This window comes from Taudactylus pleione, unplaced genomic scaffold, assembly GCF_031769625.1.
Source record: "Taudactylus pleione unplaced genomic scaffold, aTauple2 ptg000575l, whole genome shotgun sequence".
NCBI lineage: Eukaryota > Metazoa > Chordata > Amphibia > Anura > Myobatrachidae > Taudactylus > Taudactylus pleione.
This window is the reverse complement of record NW_028284977.1, coordinates 535,811-557,309: the sequence shown is the minus strand read 5'-3', so window position 1 is coordinate 557,309 and position 21,499 is coordinate 535,811. Positions and strand designations below refer to the sequence as shown.

The 21,499-nt window shown below is 40.0% G+C and overlaps 1 protein-coding gene across 1 annotated transcript in view; it reads right to left on the bottom strand.

Moving 5' to 3' along the window:
* The window catches only part of LOC148481523 (vomeronasal type-2 receptor 26-like), a 48,170-nt gene extending 27,820 nt beyond the window's left edge, over positions 1-20,350 (bottom strand). Inside the window, exons 1-5 of the mRNA XM_088453280.1 lie at positions 20,274-20,350; positions 14,131-14,422; positions 3,168-3,956; positions 2,167-2,205; positions 434-658 (exon numbers count right to left, since the gene is read on the bottom strand). Of these exons, the coding sequence (XP_088309406.1) occupies positions 434-658; positions 2,167-2,205; positions 3,168-3,956; positions 14,131-14,422; positions 20,274-20,350 (1,422 nt within the window). The remainder of the gene's footprint in view (positions 1-433; positions 659-2,166; positions 2,206-3,167; positions 3,957-14,130; positions 14,423-20,273) is intronic.
* Between the last annotated feature and the right edge of the window lie 1,149 nt (positions 20,351-21,499).

The following is a 21,499-nucleotide window of genomic DNA, read 5'->3' as shown; positions in this document are numbered from 1 at the left end:
AATAATAATAATAATAATAATAATAATAATAATAATAATAATAATAATAAGTAATAATAGTCAATAATGTGTTGCTTTCATCACAAAATTGTCACAAATCTTTGCTGTCTAACAATATATAACACACTACCTTTAGTTATTCGCAAATCTCAATGTAACTGGCATGACTCATTATAAGATCTTTTGTGTTATCACTGCACAATGTGCCTTTGTCAACTTGCCATGAAGGTGGTATCTTGTGTCTGAGCCATCAGAAGAGGCTGCACCCAGGGGGTCTCTGACCAATCTCTGTAGGGGTCTTACAGATTTATCTCAGCTTAATCAAAATATTTCAAATGGAAGGTAATAATAATATTTCTCTATGCAATAAATAATTCTGACACATGAACTCGCTAAGCTCCTATATGATACAGTATATTTCATTATCTCTCACCGAGCCATTTTTCCATGTGATATCTCCTGGTTCTATATGGTAATCCTGGTCATCTTCTAGTGATTCTCCAAAGGTGGCCACAGACTTTACCACAAATTTAAATCCAGTGTCTGTTCTGGAAATGACCCAGTTTGCCATAGACCACTTAGAGGGCAGATATCCTCTCTCATTAAAGGACATATCTTCCCCAGTGGGATCTATGTAATGAAGATTTTTCATATATCGCTGTTTTCATATGGAAATAAAAATTCATGTTAAATTAATAACAAAAGCACTGTGTAAAGATTTTAAGGCAATGAAATATTATATTTTATTAGTGCAGTGCGTGACCACACTGAAAATTCTGATCCTCGTAGTCCTGATCTTTCTTCATAGTTACGTCATTCCCTTCTTGATTTTGTTATTCAAAAGCAAGTAATAAAAATATGACATGTGATATTGGAATAACATCAGTAAATTAAACATGTTCATACCAAAAATTCAGCACAGACAAAATGCAAAACTTAAGCTAGGAAGGACAGGTGGGGATAGTCTAGAGCAGGCTTGGCCAACCTATGGCTCTCCAGCTGTTGTAAAACTACAAATTCAAGCATACCCTGCCACAGTTTTGTTATTAGGGAATGCAAAAATGATTGCAGGGCATGCTGGGATATGTAGTTTTACAACAGCTGGAGAGCCACAGGTTTGCCAGGCCTGGTCTAGAGTAATAAGGTGGATTAGCCTAGTAATCAGTTAGACCATATATGGAGGAGGATGTAAGTCCAGAGGCCAATCATAGTGAAGGAAACATGAGATGTGGATTTAAATTTAGTCAGAAATTGTTCGAGAGTTCCAAATGTGGGAGGGTCTGGAACAGGCAGAAAAGTTTATGGAGTATATTCATTTTACCCGCCGTGTCCCTCCCCAGCCACTCAGTTACTGGAGGGCATGACTGTAAGACAAGATGTCTGATTTACTTTTGACAAACAGGCCAGGGAAATTATCACTATAGAGGGTGTTATTGGTTTAAGTAATAAATACCTCTAGGTATTTAAAGTTTACATTTTGTCACTTAAAGTTAAATTGGGAAGTCATCCTGGGTGCATTATGGGGGCAGAGGTTAAACAACAGGGCTTTCAAACAATAGTAATCTAGAAATCTAGAAGTTTAAAAAGAGGCAGGAGAGACATTCTGGGTTACTGAAGAATCAACACCAGAGCATTGTCTCAGAATAAGGCTAAATACTTTCTATCACTCCCATAGGTAGCACATGGATGGAGATATAGTAATTACGTCGACATTTACAACATTGACATTCATAATGTCGACACCACAAAGTCAATAGCTATGATGTCAACATTACTAAATGTCAACAAGTAATGTGTTGTAATTCTCATAATGCTGACATGTGAATTAGAAACATCGTCAGAATGTCAACATAAGGGTTGGGGTGTGGGCAGGAGGGTCAGGGTTAGGCACTAGAGGGTTGTTAGGGGTGGGGATTAGAGTTAGGGAATGCTTTCTGAAAATGCTGAAGGGTCAGAGGCCTGCCCCAGAAGTCACAGTCACATGACTGCTGGCACCTAGAATCCACGCTGGAGCCGCTACAGCCAATGGGACGAGGTAAGTGACAGCTGAGCCACAAGAAACCATATGTTGACATTTCAACATGGCAACATTTTATCAGTGTCTTTATGATGAATGTCAACATGGTCAATGGCCATGTTGACATTATGAATGTCAATGTATCATACCCAACCCTTCCGAAAGAGCCACTTTAGTTTGTCAGCTACCTGATGAGATAAAAAATTGTTAAGTTATATTCTGGTATTCTGGTAGCCAACAGTTTATGGAGGATGGCACAGTCAGAAGAAGATTTATGTTATAGTTCCATTACATGCAGACTATGTGTCAAGATCATTACTTTGGTCATCCTATACCACATAATTTTGGAAGTGAGAGCAATAAGGTGTCCTTTGATGACTGTCTAATTGGTGTCCCATAGAGTCATCAGGAAGACATCACCTGTATCATTAGTCTTGATACACTCAAGTAAAAGGTACGAGAGATGGGTGGTGGTGTGATCATGTGATAGGCATTCATAAATCTACCATGTTGCCTTGGGGAGGCTGAAGGGCCAGGGAGGAGAGGTAAGAGGCATCTGGAGCATGATCAGCCATGGTATGGGATGGATTCCAAAATTAATGAATTTCAGAGTGATGTCTTAGTTGAGAAAGGTCAGGTCAATTATGAATAGGAGCTTTTTGGAGGGGAGTAGAAGAAGTAGTCCCTACCCAAGGAGTCAGATAATTGCCAAGAGATACAAAGGTTGTACAGCTTCAAGTAATCCTGCAATGATTCAGTATTGTGTTGGGGTAGTGCCTGAAGGGGTAGACCTCTATGAGGGACATAATTTAATTCTCAATCTTTTTTACTCTGTTTCACACAGCATGTCACTTTAATGGGAAAGAATTTCTAGCGATACAGTATTTCCAGTAGTTCACAGCTAAAGACAAACACAAGCTAGATGTTACAATTACATAAGTATTCTTCATATGCATAATGCTAGGTGAGAAGGATTGCTGGTCTGTCAAACAGATTCATTTGTTTTGTTTATTTATTGCTCTCCTTAGGCCTTCAGTACTGGCATGTTGGGCATTTGACTTTGTGGCAAAAAAAATGGGACTGAAGGTACCAAAAGGGTCAACTGACAGTTACGGTATCTCTTTATTCTCTTTACATAAACACAACTTACTGTTCGCTTTAATCCATATGTTTGTGCATTATTTTTATGTAAATTCAAATTATGCAGAGCGTGAGCCAGAGCATATACCGCCATGTAAGCATAATGGGGCTTTGAGTCTGTAACGCCATGAATTGTTGAAGGAAGATGACCGCTGCCAGTGCAGTTAGTAGCAGAAAAGTTATGTATGTGTTGAAACACAACAGTTTTGAACATGTTTGCGGAAAGACAATGATAACACTGGAGCCAGATATCTTCCAATACTGGATCAGAGGGTCTATTAGAGGGATTTACATTGTTAATAAAATTATTAATATTGGGGAATTTTTTGGGAGGAAATAAAAAAACTAAGCTACAATTTACAGATGGATAAAATACATCTTCCATATATTTTATATTAGTCCATGATTCATGGAGGATTAGTGTGATATTTTCATTCAGAGCTTCAGATTCATGAAAAAATTCTATATAATATATAGAAAAAAGTCCACATATTATTATAACTCGAGCAGCAAAATTTTTAATATCCTTAACTTTCCTTCTATTAATTTCTTCATTACTAGAAAGCTTAATGATAAATTCAATGCAGATCCCATGCTGGGTCATCATTGTACTCAGTTCTCGTAGTTCCATGTCCCCACTACCGTCACTTGGTGTAATGACTCCAACCCAATTCCATCCGAAATGTTGCAGACATTTCACAATAGCTGCAAATCGCCCCCAATCCTCTGGGACAATACGGTAAAAGGTTGGGTATAATTGTCTGTTACTTAGGACAGGGTCACTGGTTCCGTAATTGATCTAGGTGAAGAAAATATACTAGGAAATACTGTAAATATATTTTAGTCAACACAAAATAGATTTAAAGAATGATGAGTGGACAAAATTTTAAATATGGAATTTAATTATTTACTGCATATTTTTTATGTCAGAACAGCCTCCAGAATTACTCAGATAGACAGGTACAAAACAACAGGATTAAGATTTCAATATGTGTTTATTGTGTAATTGTGGAGTATTAACAAATTCGCCATGGACCGTAAACACTGACACATATGAAATATAAATGATCTCATTGTACATATGAAGCATATATGTGAACTGGATAATATGCGGCCAAGTAGAATAATAAACTGGGGTTGGTGAGGGCAGAATATTTCCTTATGCAATATACTAAAACTATTACCCTACTCCAAACTATTACCCTACTCCAAACTATTACCCTACTCCAAACTATTACCCTACTCCAAGCTATTACCCTACTCCAAACTATTACCCTACTCCAAGCTATTACCCTACTCCAAACTATTACCCTACTCCAAACTATTACCCTACTCCAAACTATTACCCTACTCCAAGCTATTACCCTACTCCAAGCTATTACCCTACTCCAAACTATTACCCTACTCCAAACTATTACCCTACTCCAAACTATTACCCTACTCCAAACTATTACCCTACTCCAAGCTATTACCCTACTCCAAGCTATTACCCTACTCCAAACTATTACCCTACTCCAAACTATTACCCTACTCCAAACTATTACCCTACTCCAAGCTATTACCCTACTCCAAACTATTACCCTACTCCAAACTATTACCCTACTCCAAGCTATTACCCTACTCCAAGCTATTACCCTACTCCAAACTATTACCCTACTCCAAACTATTACCCTACTCCAAACTATTACCCTACTCCAAACTATTACCCTACTCCAAGCTATTACCCTACTCCAAACTATTACCCTACTCCAAACTATTACCCTACTCCAAACTATTACCCTACTCCAAACTATTACTCTACTCCAAACTATTACCCTACTCCAAACTATTACCCTACTCCTAAAGGCAGTGAAGAGTGGGTTGGATAAATGACCCTATGCCTATTTATAGAGTATGTACAATCACCTGAATTGGTATTTTTATTATAAACTTTGACATTATGTAATATAATATTTATGTAACTCATGGCCAGGCACTCATTTATCAGGGTAAATGAAAAGCAAATAATAAATAAGGATGTTTTGCAATAGAGATGACAATTTCTGTTTAGGATTGTCCCATAGGGGATCCAGTAAAAATCCTGACAGACAGGATGCCGGCATTTAGAATCCTGGTGCTGGAATCCCGAACGACAGCATCCCGATAGTTAGAGAGAGGGTTATAAGTTAGGGGTTAGGCTCTAGGGGAGGGTCAGACACTAAGGGGGAGGGATAGATTTAGGGTGCAGGGAGGTTAGGTTTAGGCACAAGTTGGGGATAAGGGTCAGGCACTGGGGAGAGAGGGCTAGTGTAGGGAGAGGGCGAGGGTTAGAATACTGACCGATAAGTGTCGGTATTCTACCACCTATCGGGATGCCGGCATCAGGATTCTGACCACCGAGTTTCCAAGCACCGGCATCCTGTACCCAACCTGCCCCATAGTTATCTCCTTTCCAGATGATAGAAAGACCATTCATGTGTAGACATATCTAAGATATAGGGTGTAATTATCTTACTCACATAACATGTTATTGTAGATCAGCTTGTTTGGTCCTTCACTATCTTTATTTGGATATAAATAAGTAAACAAATGGAACCTCTGAAAAAAATTAGAAACATATGCCTCTCATAGCATAAAAAAGTTTTACAATTTATTAAAATAAAACATGGTTAAAACAGCCACCTGAAGTCAAGATTAATATGCACCTCTGTGGGCCTTAAGTAAGACATGTTTCAAGCATGGAAGGATAGATGGTAAATAGCCTTCCCCTAATTTAGATGGTATCCCTCACAAGGTCCCAGTAGGTGGCAGTCTCTATCTAGCTACAGCTGGCAAATTTCCCAATTGATAGAGCCAAAGTGGCTTGATGCATATGTTCTCTTTTCTCTCAGGTCAAGCCCTCATCTGGGCCTCTCCCCAATGGGAATGGAATGATCCCAAAATATTTAATTTTGCTAATTTCCTGAAAGCTTTTTGTGAAATATTTGATGACTCAAGTGATGGGTGGTTCCTGTCACCTCAAGTCTTCTGAAGTTACTTCAGGGATCATGCAGTTCACGTCTGTACCCCGAACTGCAGTGGAACAATGAGGCTCTGGTTTCTGTTTTTATCTCAAAGTTTGGCAGACTGCATCAAGTATTAGCTAGCTGCACAATTACTCCTGTCCTCCCTTGATGAATACATCTCTCTGTGCACAAGATTGATTAAAACCTTTGAGAGATATCTATAGGGAAAAGGAGTCCCTTCCAATCTAAGATCCATCTAGCCCCCCAGTTTCAGGCCCCTGTTCAAACTCAAGAGCAACCTTTGTAATTTGGGCACTCTTATCTAACCCCTCTGGAATGGGAGAGAAGGTTAAAAAATAAATTGTTTCTATAGTTTGCTTCCTCTGACCATCTACTGGCAGCTTGCCTTCAGTTTCTGTGGTAATGGAAATTTTAATTGAGAGGCCAACTTAGGAGAAGTACAAAACTTTTTAAAAACCCATATTGATAACCTTTTCTCTCGGTGTAGATCATTCTGGATCTGTCAGTCTGGCTGCTCTCCTGCATGCTGGTGCTCCTGTGAATTTTATTGCCTCTACTATGGTCAACAAACTCAATGTTCCATCTCATCTATTAGAAATACATCTAATCCTCACCTCCATTGATGGAAGCTGCATTCCAGAGAGAACCGTTTGCTTTCAGACCACACCTGTCTATCTGCAAATAGGAGTATTACATTCTAAATTAATTTCCTTCCTGATTTACCTCAGTCCTCAGCATCATTAGTAAAAGGTCTTCGTTGACTCCAGCTTCATTCCCCAAAACTGGATTTGACAATTTTCCAAATTTTGTCTTGGGGACCTTCCTGTTTTGATCACTGCCTTAGCAAAATACTCCCTCCCTGTGATCCTAGACTCAACACAAGGCAAGGTTCTAATTAAACATTTGCTACCTGTCTTTTCTAAAAGTTTTCAGTAAACAACAAGCAAAAGTTCTTTCTCCACACCATCCTTGAGACAGCACTATTGACCAAATGCCTGAGAACGTACTTCCTTGAGGTCATTTCTATCCACTCTCACTTTTAGAGACTCAAGCAATGTCTGGCTATATTCAAGGAAATCTCCAACAAAGCTTTATTCATCCATCTGCCTCAGTGACCCATATCACTTTGAGTCAGGACCCGTGGACTGGGTTGATGGGTCAGAGCGGAATAGGGGAGACTGAATCAGAGGTCTACTTATGGAGTGAGACCCATGCAGTAAAAACCAGATGCTTTCAGAGAGGTCAGTGACACTTGGAAGGCTCCCTGCCTGTTCCTGGAACCAACTTAGTGTAACTTAAACGCTTATCCTGAATACAGGAATAAGTGCCAGAACCAGTGTTTGAGAACTCAGGGAACAGAGAAGAGTAATACAGGTAATTGGTAACCTGCCTGAAATCTGCTAACAGATGCTTAAACTTATTACCAGAGCTGGGTCACTGGAGTCTGGACCCTCAGAGAGGAATCCAATCCAGCACCCAGTCCCCTGCAACTGGACTGAACACTGAAGCAGAATCTCATCATGAACCCTAACACTCTAGAGGGTATGTTTACTAAAGTGAGAGTTTTTAGAACTGGAGATGTTGCCCTTAGCAACCAATCAGATTCTACTTAACTTTTAACTAGTACCCTCTAAAAGATAAGCTAGAATCTGATTATTTGCTATGGGCAACATCTCCACTTATAAAAACTCTCACATTGGTAAATATACCCCTAAGAGAGGACCCTCATGGCAACAGCCACCAATAGAGATGCCAATGGTATAGTGGGTAGAAGCACTCAGAGTAGCAGAGTAGGACATGAACTGTGATGCTATGAGGAAGCAAATTAATTTACAGAGCAGAATGGTAATCTGATGTACAGTAAAAGAACAGTCCACTTGAACCTGCAATGAGCAGGAGAGTTGTACTCAGAAGACTTTCTTGAAGTCAGGGTCACCATATGCAGGAGACTTGTCCCTTAGAAGCTCTAGGAAAGCCTATATGATGCCCAGCAGACTTCAGACAACTATGCAGGCTGGAAAAAGGGATAAGTCACTGGCTTGGACCTTACTTAACCCGGATTGGGACGAGAGGTAGCAGACATTGAACCAAAGACTTGAGCCAGACTAAGACTGGAGATAACAGCAGCTTAGCCAGAGTGGAACCACAGCCTTGAACCAGAGTGGGATCGGAGGAAACAGCAGTGTAGCTGGTGTGGAACTGCAGACTTGAACCAAAATGGGACCAGAGAGAATAACAGCCAGCTATAGTGGAACTACATGCTTTAATTGAAATGGAACCAGAGAGAGCAGCAGCCAGACAGAAGGGGACAAAAGTAGGCAGCAACACAGGTTCAGGTAGTGGATCAGAGGTAGTAATTGCTCACAAATAAGTGAAATCACTGGTAAGAACCACATTGTGCAAACAATTTGCTAGTAGCAGATGCAGGCTTAAATAGGGCACTCTTGCCAAAGATAGGAGGTGGTCATGTGAGTGCTAAAAACTGATAGAGACTGGATACTGCTGTTCACCTGATCAGAGCCAACATAGCTGCACCCATGAGCCTTAGGAATAATTTGATAGTGCTCAACAGAGTGGCCTACCTTGATAAAGCACTGCCATACAGAGTAAGAATGACTAAGTCCCAGCTTTGTGACAGCAAGATTTGAAGGCAAATCATTCAAGTCTATTATAATTTAGCAGCCCCCATCACAGCTTAACCAAACAGCAAGCCAATACTAAAAATTGGTCTCCATAGGCTTTTACAGCTTTTCAAACATTGAATGAAACCTTCTCTTCAGTTCCAATACTTCTTCAACTGTATGTATCTCTTCCATTCTTCCGGGAGTTTGCTTCTTTTCCAAAAAGTTTAAATTTTTTAGATAGAAATTATACAATTGGAGATAAAGAGTTATTGGCCATGCGTTTAGCTTTGGAAGAATGGAGGCATCTCCTAGAGGGTGCCAAGGTTTTAGTGACCATCTACACTGATCATGAAAAGCCCTTGCACCTGAAACCTGCAAGCTGCTCAGTGTTTGAACCCTAAGCTAGTCTTTTTCTCTTACTTCAATCTAATTGTCACCTTCTGACCAGGTACTAAAAATCACAGAATTGATGCTTTAAGTAGAGCTTTTCTTCCCAGGATTTCAGAAACTTTTTTTGCCTTGACCCATTCTGTAGCCTACGTGTACATGTCTTGTCTCTGCTACTTCACATTCAAATACACCTCAGGGAAAAACGTTGTTCCCTCTAAACTACATAACAATTACTTTCTTGGGCACATTCCTCTAAAGCTTCTCTGGTGAAATTGTGCACAACACAAAATTTCACTTCAGTCACTCTCTGGAACTCTGACTTTTGCCAATTCCTACCAAATCTTGGACTCATCTCACTATGGATTTCATTATGTACATTTCCAAATTAGGAAGATTTGACACTTTTGGGTCTTAATATACTGGTTTTCTAAAATGGTTAATTTCGTTCCACTGGCAGGTCTACCTTCTTTCCCTTCATTGGCAAAATTGTTTATTAAAAAAAATATTTCATCTACATGGCTGCCCAAAAGAAATTATCTCTGATCACGGAGAATTTTGGTGAGTTCTATATACTGTAAAAGCCTAAAAACTTGACTTCTACCACCCACAAACTAATGGTGCAACATAAAGAGTGAAATCAAGAGCTCAAATCTTTCCTTTGGCCCTTACTCAGAATGACTTACCAGAATGACTCAGCTATTCAGAATGACTGGTTGGATTTACAACCTTGGCCGAATTCATCCACAATATCCACTTCCATTCCTCCTGAGGATTAACTTCTTTCCTCACAGTCTACAGAAACATTCTTCTTTCTCACACACCAACTGAATTATTTTTTTTATTCTTTCGTGCAGCATCAGTTCTCTAACAGCCATTATTGTGATCTCCTGCCATCCCCATTCTCTCCATACTGTATCCTTGTTTATACCTGTGACAAGCTACCTGCTAGTTACTCCGGAGTACTGCTCAAGGGGGCATGGTCTTCAGGGATACTGCCTTGAAGCCCAAATTCCCTTATGGGCATCCTTGGTGAAAACCAGTATGCCATAAGACTGTTTGCCCCAGGGTTGTTTCCAGCATGTGATGACACAGAAAACTACATAATTCCAGTGAATCCTGAAAACTTAGTGCTATTTAAATTGGATTCATTGAAAACATATAATAACTTCTGATTACAGATGTGTCCTCATACACAAAATTCACTTGATTTGATTTCAAATATGGTACTACACCCGAATTGAGATTTGGATTTTGAACATGGCAATTGAGTTTTTGAGTGCTAATGGCTAGAGAGTTGTGTGAGTGAATAGTGTGGCACATGGTGGACAACTGGGAGTTGTTCCTCATCATGTCCTATGATGGCAAGGGGGACAACTATACCAGCTCCGCTGAGTTCCTCCTATCATGTCCCAACCCTTTGCATATGGTGGTTTATGCGAATTGGTGGTGGCTGGGCAACTGTTTTATTTCGTCTTTGAGGTTTCCCACAATGGTGAGCTCTAGTGGTATACTCTATATACTTAGATGTTTATATTCTGACTTATTTACATACAGTATGTGTTACATTTACTTACTGACTTAAATACTTATATACTTTTTAGGTATATTTTCAAAGTTTTTGCTTATTTTCTTATGTACATACTTACTAACTTACTCGCTTAGGAGTTTATTTAGAGTTGCATGCAGGTTAGATGGAATTGCGGGTAATCACCTGTATGCAGTGACACATGTTTCCACGCAGCTGCCCCGTCTCTGTCCAGCCACCTGTGGAAATAGCGGTCAGCACCATCAGCTATTAGCTATACCTGGTGTAAGACACTGTATGACATCAGATGGACACAATTAGCATCACCTCTGTGTCTTTGGACGCTAACACATGCTAATGCAGCAGGAGGGGTCTGAGGAGAGAGACGCCTCCGGATAGCATTGCAGATCTGACTGCTTTGTCCTAAGATGCACAATTACATCTTCTGCACCACCATTAGCCACCTGAGTAATCCTGATGTTACTCAGATTGGCCCTCGCAGCTCCATAGCCGAGGGCACCACCATTGACCACCTGAGTAATCCTGATGTTACTCAGATTGGCCTTCACAGCTCCATAGCCGAGGGCACCACGATTGGCCATCTCAGTAATCCTGGTGTTACTCAGATTGGCCCTCGCAGCTCCATAGCCGAGGGCACCACCATTGGCCATCTCAGTAATCCTGATGTTACTCAGATTGGCCCTCGCAGCTCCATAGCCGAGGGCACCACCATTGGCCATCTCAGTAATCCTGATGTTACTCAGATTGGCCCTCGCAGCTCCATAGCCGAGGGCACCACCATTGGCCATCTCAGTAATCCTGATGTTACTCAGATTGGCCCTCGCAGCTCCATAGCCGAGGGCACCACCATTGGCCATCTCAGTAATCCTGATGTTACTCAGATTGGCCCTCGCAGCTCCATAGCCGAGGGCAGGAAGTCTGTATTGGATGAAGCAGACCCTGGCCTCTGCAATCCCATGGGGTAGACAGAGGTTTCCAGGAGTGAGGTTGGTGACACCCCCTCCCCACCCCCAAAGGCCATAGCATATCAGCCATGCTGCAGCTTGGGGGTACTGCATGCTAACACACAGGACTCGTTCTGCGCATGCACACACCCAAATAATGGCGATGTATGGAAACCATCAGGTTCTACGTACATCTCTGTATCAGGGCCACTGTGTACTAATTCATTATAATCAGCAATTCTTCATACTGATATGTTTATACACTTGATGAACAGACAAAAAGACGAAGAGAGCATTGCTCTTGGATCATCCCCATTTCAAAAAACATTTCTGAGCATTGTTAGCAATTATTTGCAGGGACATTAGAGATTATTGGCAGGGATAGTTAAATACAGATAGTCAGGGGTGGATTAGCAGGTATTTTCTGTGGGAAAAATCCTGGTGGGTTGATTGGTTGTGGGTCCGCTATTCTGTTGAGACCCCGTCCCCTTATTTGCATCACCCGCCGGCTCCTGTACAGACTCATTTTCACAGGCAACTGACTGCCTGTTAGATCTTTCTGGCTGTGCCTTAGCCTCTTTCTCATAAGAAGAGAGGCCAGCGGCAGCCTAATTAAGCCCCACCCAGCATGCTGTCAGCATCACACACCACGGAGGACTCAAGATGGGAAGTGGTGTGGCCCGTGGGTGACAGCAGCCATCGGCATGACCGTAAGGTAGGTAAGTTGTGGCGGGAGTGGGGGGCTGCCCAGGCAGTCTGTTAGCATGAACGTCTCCTCTCTACTCTTCCCTCCCCAGGCTGTAAAGTGTCAAGTTTAATTTCACATCCTGGGGAGAGGGCAGAGCGGAGAGGAGACATCTGGCTAGCTGCAGCAGTGCAGTAGGGCAATGGGGCTGGGAGATGGAGACTGGACTCAGGATGTCTGGGGTGGGGGCCCTGCTCAGGGGAGAATGAGATCATCTGTCTAAGGGAGAGGGGAGTTGATCTGTTTAAGGGAAAGATATCTGCAGGGGAGATGCTGAACAAGTAGGAGACAGTCTTTCTGTGGAGGGAAGGGGGTCTTCTATACTAGGGTGGATCCTTATTTGGGGTCATTTTGTCTGTGGGGTTATTTTGTGCCAAGGGGAGAAGGTATTTCTGTGGGGGAGGGGGGCTGCTATACTGAGATGATCTGTCTGTGGGCTGGGGTGGGTTCATTTTGTTCTAAGGGGAGATGATATTTCTGTGGGGGGTCTGCTATACTAGGTGGAGAAGATCTGTCTGTGGGGAGGGGGGATCTGCTATATTAGGGGTGGGGGAGATGATGATGTGTCTGTGGGGACGGGGGTCTACTATAAATGGGCAGGGAGATGATGATCTGTCTGGGGATGGGGGTCTGCTATACTTGGGGCAGGGGAGTTGATCTGTTTGTGTGGAGGGGGGCTCTGCTTTATTAGGGGTGGGGGAGATGATGATCTGTCTGTGGGGGAGGGGGAGTGTGCTATACTAGGGGTGTGGAAGATGACCTGTCTGGGGGAGAGGGATTTGCTATATTAGGGGTGGGGGAGATGATGATCTGTGGGGGAGGTGGGTATTCTGTGCTAAGGGGAGATGACCTGAGTGTGAGACAGAAGGGCTATTCTGTGCTAGATGCCACTGAGGAGACGCAGGATGATAGCGCCTAGGAGATGCAGGAGGATGGCACTGTGGGAAGACACAGGTGGATGGTGCCGGAGAGAATTGGGGGTGGCACTGGAGAGGCGCAGGGGGATAGCACTGAAGAAACACAAGAGAGGGGATAGGCTGGAGACACACCAAGGTGATGGTGCTGGAGACACACATATAGGACGGTAGGAACGCTGGTATTATTAGAAGAAAACACTGGGGCACAGTAATCTTTTGTAAGATAACAATTCTAATGAAACCATATTCTAATGCAAAGAGAATCAAATGAGCAAATATATTTTATTAATCATACATTGTTCAATATAGGAAACTCCCATTTTATCCTGCCCCAAACCATCTGTTACTATGTATTATCTGGTTAAACCTCTGTTGCATAATGATGACATTGGATTTATTGCTACACAAACAGGTGGCTTCCGGACCATGTGATCTCAGCATGAATAATGACTCAAGAAACTGCCTGTCCAAGAAGGATCAATTTTTTCAGAGGTTCCCAGCTACAGAGAAATCATATAGGTAAGAAAATATTCATGCACATGCTTTCTGTGCTTATTCACTGGAGAGAGGGATTGGGGGCATGGCTATCATCTCCTGGAGCTGTGGGCATGCCCCCAGCATGAAAAAATTGGGGCATGGCTTGTGGGCATGGCATTTCTCATTAGACCACACCCCTTGTAATTAGGCCCCGCCCACTTTTCCAGGCGCACACACATACTGTAGGGCCTCTTCCACATTTTTTTTCCAGGGCCACTTTAAATTCCCAATCCGCCCCTACATATAGTATACAAAGACCACTTACCTGTGGGTACTGGTACAGACTCAGTAATTGGGCCATCGCATGACTTGTATGGAAACCGGAATCACCAATAAAACCAGCTACTTCCCCGTGTTCCCTACATAAATAATTAGGAGCCTCCTTCCTTTCTCCAGACAATATCTGCAGGACATAGCTTAAGGATTTCTTTGGATCTTTACATGTGTTATATATGTGATAGCCCAGAGTAACATTGGGGAGAAGGTCGGGGTCCTTGTTAATGTCATCAACAGCAAAGATAAATGCCAGGATGCTCCTGTACTCTTCAATGTTAACACTGAAAAATGTTGAGCATAAGTTACATTTAGTAAACCAATCATTAAATGCAGATGTTCAGTGCTGAAAGTATACTGTAGTTGTAGACTAATGTGTACTCTGCACTCATCCAGAAAGACTCTCAAGGAGGACAGGTGCAATAGTCCTACTTAGTTGCTGGAAATTATGGAACTAAAACTTGGCAGATTTTAAGGTGTAATAATGAATTGTTCTTCCAGTGTTCTGCATTACCATGCACTAATTCCAGTCACTTCTAGTTTCCTCACAGGGTATCCCTATTTCATCTGCTAGTGTATATAGAAATCTATAGAATTACTTCATATATCATCAGGTAGATTTTTTATTCTATACTAACTTTTGCCAGCAGATTTGTTAGCTTGGATGACTGTTATTGCTCAGCAGCCCTAATTTTACAAAAATAGTAGTGGTCTCTAATATTGTAATGTACGGTATATTTTGTATTGTTGATATTGATCACAGAATATCTTTGTAAATTTCAGTTTTTCCTTCATGTATTAACGCAAAAAGATGCTTGGGGCTACTAACTCCTGAGCAAGCCACTTAACCTACAGTAACACTGAAAAGGTTGCAAGTAACATAAGCAGCAACTCTATGAAATGTAGTATTGTTTTGGTGTGCCATCTACTGGATTGACAGATACTGCAACTTCATGAGTAAAGATAAGCTGCCTAATTAGTGCTTAATATATAGTAGGATTTTCATATGAAATTTATCTTGAGTTATATATCTATTTATTTATATCTGCATAACTATATAAATGTTTGTGTTAGGGTATGCAATATATGTATATATTGTGTGTAAAATATCCATGGAAATGTAGTACATAATCAAAGTGCATTGGTGTAGCCCAGCAAAACCATGAGACAATGAGCATAGAATGTGCACAATATACAACATATAAACATTGCATCCTGCTTAACATTCAGAAATAATTTTGTTTTAAAGTGCAAATGTGCAAATAAAACCTCACATCATCTAAAGTGCAAAAATTAAGTATATGAACTGTCTTTTCCTCTCTTGTGTGGACTAATATTTGGTTGAGGAGTAACCCCATCATATGACCTTATCACTAAGTGATTTTACATATGCTACATATCCCCTGTACCTCTCCTGGTCTCCCCATCAGTCCTGGCCTCCACTGTCAGCTTATGGGCCTGGTTGAATAATAGTGAGAAAACATTAAGGACAATGATGCTTAATATTTGAGAGGAAACAGTTTTTCTCTCTTTCAGTGAAACAACCATTGTATCCTATTCAGCAAGATGTTCCCAGTACAGTGCTTTACCATAAATACTCTACCTCTCGACTGCTAAGAGAGAGCAATGAGCTACACTCTACACATCATACAGTCCAAAGCTGCAGAATACAAGTCTTACTTGCCTTGCAGTTGTGTGCTTAAAGAAAAGTCTACTTAGGAACAATAGATGAAGAGCAGGTACAAACACCCGGGACCATGTCGTCCCTCATGAGCTGTCTACAAAATTTAATTAAATAAAGCTTATCTGTATGACCTTTTAATTGAGTCCTTCATGTCTGGATCTCTCTTCTAAAATTATATCATAGTCACTGTTATATTATAGTCACTCTTACCATATGATGGATTCACAGATAAGGATCTCGTAGTATGAAGGTTGATACTAAGGGAAAACCCTTTCACCAAAGGTAGCCAATAACAAGGCCAAAAGCCATTAATTGTGTAGTACAATCGTAACTTAATAAACTTATTAAAAACAGCTGTAATACACTTATATAAAATTAAATACTTGTGCGCATATAACTGACCACCAGTCACAAAAGATGTTAGGTATACCTAATAAGGGTGCGAGTGCTTAGCAGCCGTGTGTGATGCTTTAGTAGTACAGGCAGTAAATGTCACCCTTATCATCCAATGCGTTTTGTTGCAGACTACTTCTTCAGGGCTGCGGCTTTGTGAAAGGTAATAAGGTGCTTCATTATTTATATACTTTTCTTATACACATCATAATTCACCAAATATATTTTTCTATAGGACATCTTTATATCAATTATTATAACATAGTACATTTTCATAATATATATTTAGACATAAAATATGTAAAGTACAGTATAGAATATTTCCATAACACTCATTTTAGCGAAGAATTAGTTTTTTTACACATGATAGCAACTGATGCTTTTGATAAGTTAAAATGTGTGCTTAAAATTGCTGTAAATTACTACATCTTATTGAGTTATGCACTGCACTTATCTAAAAAATACACTTATTAAATTCTGTAACTAGTTACGTCTACAAATTAGTATTAGTTAATACCAGCTAAATCAATAATTGTTTTGCCTTCCTATAATGCAGAAATTGTTTGGGGTTCATGATAGAGATGAGCAGGTAAGATTCTCTGAGAATCGGACCCACCCGAACTTCCAGATCTAGGCTCAAGTTTTACCGCATGACTCGGATCTCAAAACGAGGCAAAACATCATCCTCCTGCTGTCGGATTCTCACGGGTTTTGGATTCCATAAAGGTCCCCGCGATCAGTGCCATTTTCACTCCGGCTGTAGAGAGAGAAGTTAGCAGATGTAGTCAGTCACTGTCAGTCAGTCAGTGTGTCTGTCCAGTCAGATCTTTGCCTAAAGGCTGCTGCTGTGTTGTCCATAAAGAGGCTTAAGCTGGCCACACATCTAAAGACGATCTGTCCAACCAGCCAACTAGTTGATTGGTTGAAATGAAAATCTGGTAAGGAATACAATCAGCAATTTGCTCCCAAATGGTGGAAAATGGACCAAAACTGCTGCTTGAACAAATTGTTTGGATCAAACATTTAACAAACTTGTCTGAACGACCATTTTCATCTGTTTTCTGGCATTTAGGAGCAAATTGCTGATCATCAGTTATCCCCATACATTACCAGATTTCATTCCAACCAATCAACAAGTTGGCTGTTTGGATGTAAGTTGGTCTAGTGTGTGGCCAGCTTTAAGCTGCAGTATATAAAGGGGGACTTCCTTCAGTGGGTGCTGCAGCTGCTGTGTCACTTTTGCTGTCAATTAACTATGGCTGCTCCTGTGTTTTTGTTCTGTCAATCAGGCTAGGGTTGCAGTCAATAAAGGAGTGCTGTGTTGTCCAGGAGGGGTGCTTTGTCAATTAGGGGTGCTCTTCCCCAGTGTAAAAAAAAGTGTTTTTCTTTGTATGTCTGCATTAGCAACTTAGCAGCGCTATTATTGTATGGTGACACTGCCGCAGTTTATAATCCATGTATTTGTGACTCTGCAGGTGGTCTGTCCGCACTCGGCAGGGGTTCTTTGTTGTCTATCAAAAAGTGGTGCTGTCTGTGTTATTTATCAATGGGCTGCTGCCTCATTCAGGGGTGCTCTTCCCCAGTATGAAAAAAATAAAAGTTAAATTAAATTAATAATAACAATATATAAATCCACAAAAAATATATATATTTTTTGTGTGTGTGCGCTAGAAACTTAGCTGCACTATTATTGTACCGTGATACTGCCACAGTTTATCGCAGATGTATTTGAGACTCTGCAGGTGGTCTGTCCACACTCGGCAGGGGTGCTTTGTTGTCCATCAAAAAGGGGTGCTGTCTGTGTTTATATAAAGAAGAAAAACACACTGTGCTAAGTGACGGTCTAGGAAATATAAAGGAACGGATATTTCAATATAATTACTGTATATTCATAGATCTTTATCATTAAAAAGGAGAAGTGATAATAAAACACAAACTAATACATATCACTTGTATAATCAGGACATCTTATACTCATATAGACAAATAGTAAAACACATAATAAAAAATCACAGGGGTGCTCTTCCCCAGTGTGAAAAAAATAAAAGTGAAATGAAATTAATAATATCAATATCAATATACAAAAAAATATATTTTTTTTTTGTGTGTGTGTGTGCTTTAGTAACTTAGCTGCACTATTATTGTTTGGTGACACTGCAGGCTAGACTGCAGTTTATCATCCACAAATTGTGACATTATAAGTCGTAGCACAGTGTGTTATACTTATTCAGAAATAATACATCTTGTGATACTGTAAGTGGTAGCGCAGTGTAAATAATTAATCTTGTGACACTGTAAGTGGTAGCGCAGTGTGTTATTCTTATTCATAAATAATTAATCTTTTAACACTGTAAGTGGTTTCGCAGTCTAACATTCAACTTTTCACTTCTTTCCTCAATTGTGAATAAATTATTACTATACACGCTGACTACAACAAAGTTCTAAATAACATCTTTTATATAGAAAACATAATGAGATCACTGTAAGTGGTAGCGCAGTGTACTGTTCTTATTCCTAAATAATTAATCTTGTGGCACTAAGTGGAAGATTAGTGTGTTATTCTTATTAATAAATAATCTTGTGACACTGTAAGTGGCAGCAGAGAGTGTTATTCTTTTCTTATTCATAAAAAATCTTGTGATACTGTAGGTAATTGATAACACAGTGTAATATTTAAAATTGGTGCAAATTGACGTGTGTGCTGTACTTCATTAGTGTTTGTTGATAAGGAGAACGATCTTGAGAGGAGAGTAGGAACCACATACTAGTGCTGGAGCTGCTGCCAGTGCCACCAGTCATGACGATACTAGTCCATCTACATCATTTACTAAAGCCAATGCCCAAGGGCATACAGGGCTTAAGTCAGGCCATCTAAAATCAAGAACCAATCTTTTACAGTGGTAAAAAAGAAAATCACAGAAATTTCAAGCAGAGTGCTAATTAGCACTGCAAATCACATTCTAAATTATTATCAATGGGACCTGCAATCTCTGCCATATGTAACAAAGAAACAAATCTATTTGAAGTTTGGCACTAGTAGTTTACACCTGTAGATGGTTTAAACTGATTTAATCCTATGGAGACTTACAAGCAGGAGAGAGCTCTATCGATTCCTCTCACACAGCCTCTGGCCTCCAGCAGAAGCTGACACTATGGGCATATGACATTGTGCACTTTTATAGGATTCTGTCTATTTTCCTATAGTCTTGTTGCATTGATTTATAAAATGCCTCTTAAACACATTTTTGTTTTCTGATGTACAGTATATCCTATTACTTTATCTTTTGATACTTGTTTTATTTGTTGAATGATCAATTTCTGGCCTTTACAATGGTGTTTTCTACATAACCACTCTCCAGAAATCTATTGCTGAAGATTTTGGATTAGTCCAGAATTTTTTTGTCTACAGTACAATTTTTTTATGTATTAAAAATTGGTAATATAGAAATTCTCTATCCAGGATGAGAGGTAACGACTATTTTAAGGGATCAAACTATATGCTTCGTAGTTGTCATAAGAACCTTTTTTAGGTTTTTATGACAATTTTATTGTGCCCATTGATTGCATTACCATTATGCTTCAATGTAAATTTTCAGTTTTAATCATTTTGACTATTAGATGTCATAAAGATTTCAATACTTCTTTTAACCACTTTCCAAATTATAATAATGGCATCAATATATCATCTATATGTTCCTTTTCCTTTTTTTTCAATAAACAAATTTATGATCCCACTCTCCCATAAGTACATTTGCATAGGATGGAGCAAATGTTGTGCCCATGGCAGTTCCTTGCTTTTGCACATAAAATTATCAAGTCTAATATAGTTGTGTTGCTAAATAAATGTTATGCTACAGATGTGTCCTCGTATCTTTGCCACGAGTTGCAATTAAACTTACACATCCTATATTTACACCCATGATCCATAGGATTGCATGGTGCGAACGCTGCAGCGACCTGGTATACCATCGCGTGCACGTGCTAGGCAACTAGCATGTGCATGTTTGCCATCAATGCATCAAAGATAGAAAAGGACACCTCTGAAGACCTGAAGATACCGGGACTCCAATACCCAGATAAACGTGTCAAGGATGGAGAGATTGCTCTGACAGCTCCTTTGATCATCCTTACTCATGCTGACTCACTGCCAACTATACTGCTGAGCCGAGCTGGGATGCACCATTGAGGGGACAGCTTACCGCAAAAAGATAGACACACTGGTGAATTCATCTGGATCTTACTACCGCACTACACAGCCCAGCTGATACAGTTCACGTAGCGGCTGGGCAGCGGAAAGCCTGTGCTCACCCTGTCAGGGGTTGAGAGCTACTCTGTTTGGACTGCACATAAATTCAAGAGACAAAAGAAGAATCTATGAAAGTTGGCTGTCCATTAAAGATCCTTTGGAGAATTTCAAGTAACATTTTCCTAATACCATAGGAGTTTCTGATACCTGGACTAATTTATGAGACTTTCAGACTATTGACTCTTTACCTAATTTGTTTTGTGCTCAGTGTATCCTTTCTGTTTTTTTTATACTATCCACTGCCTCCTTACTATCCACTCCTGGTGTACTGTGATTGTATATCATCCTTAATTGTTACTAATGTATCAGATATATATGTATAGATAGTGTGGCTAAATGAACTACTGGAGTGGTTTCCATGTTATATATTATTCATCTATGAGTATTTCTATATGTATTCTGCTCTGATAATAACATGTTAAATGTTATGCCAATCGCTAAACCACCTAAAAGTTGTGGACTCAATTAATGAGCACTTGAAATCCCAGCCATTCCACAATAGGACTTCACTGTGGAAATTTATCTCCATATGTGCTCATTCACATTTTTATGGGACGGTTTTGTACATAAATCTTTCTATGGATATATTTCAGTAGGACTCTGATGATAATTTTAAGGATTCATTTGAAAAAGATATAACTATTAGTCATTGATAACCTTTTAGTTGGTTTCTCAGTACCTCACTCACAGATGTACTTAATATTATGCCTCCTAGTAGCACAAACACAACTACTGTAACTTTTTTGATCTTTAGCCAATGTTTCATAAGTATTAATGTCATCCAATATTTGTTTTGCCTTCTGTAAATGATTGGTGATCCTGTACAAACACCCATCCCATTATCAGTAGTTTTTATTACCATTGTATTATCCATACAATATATTTATATAAAATCTATATAAAAATATAATAGTTTACCTATGTCCTAATTAGAGATGTGCAGGTCTGGTTCCATGAGAACTGGACATGTCCAAACAT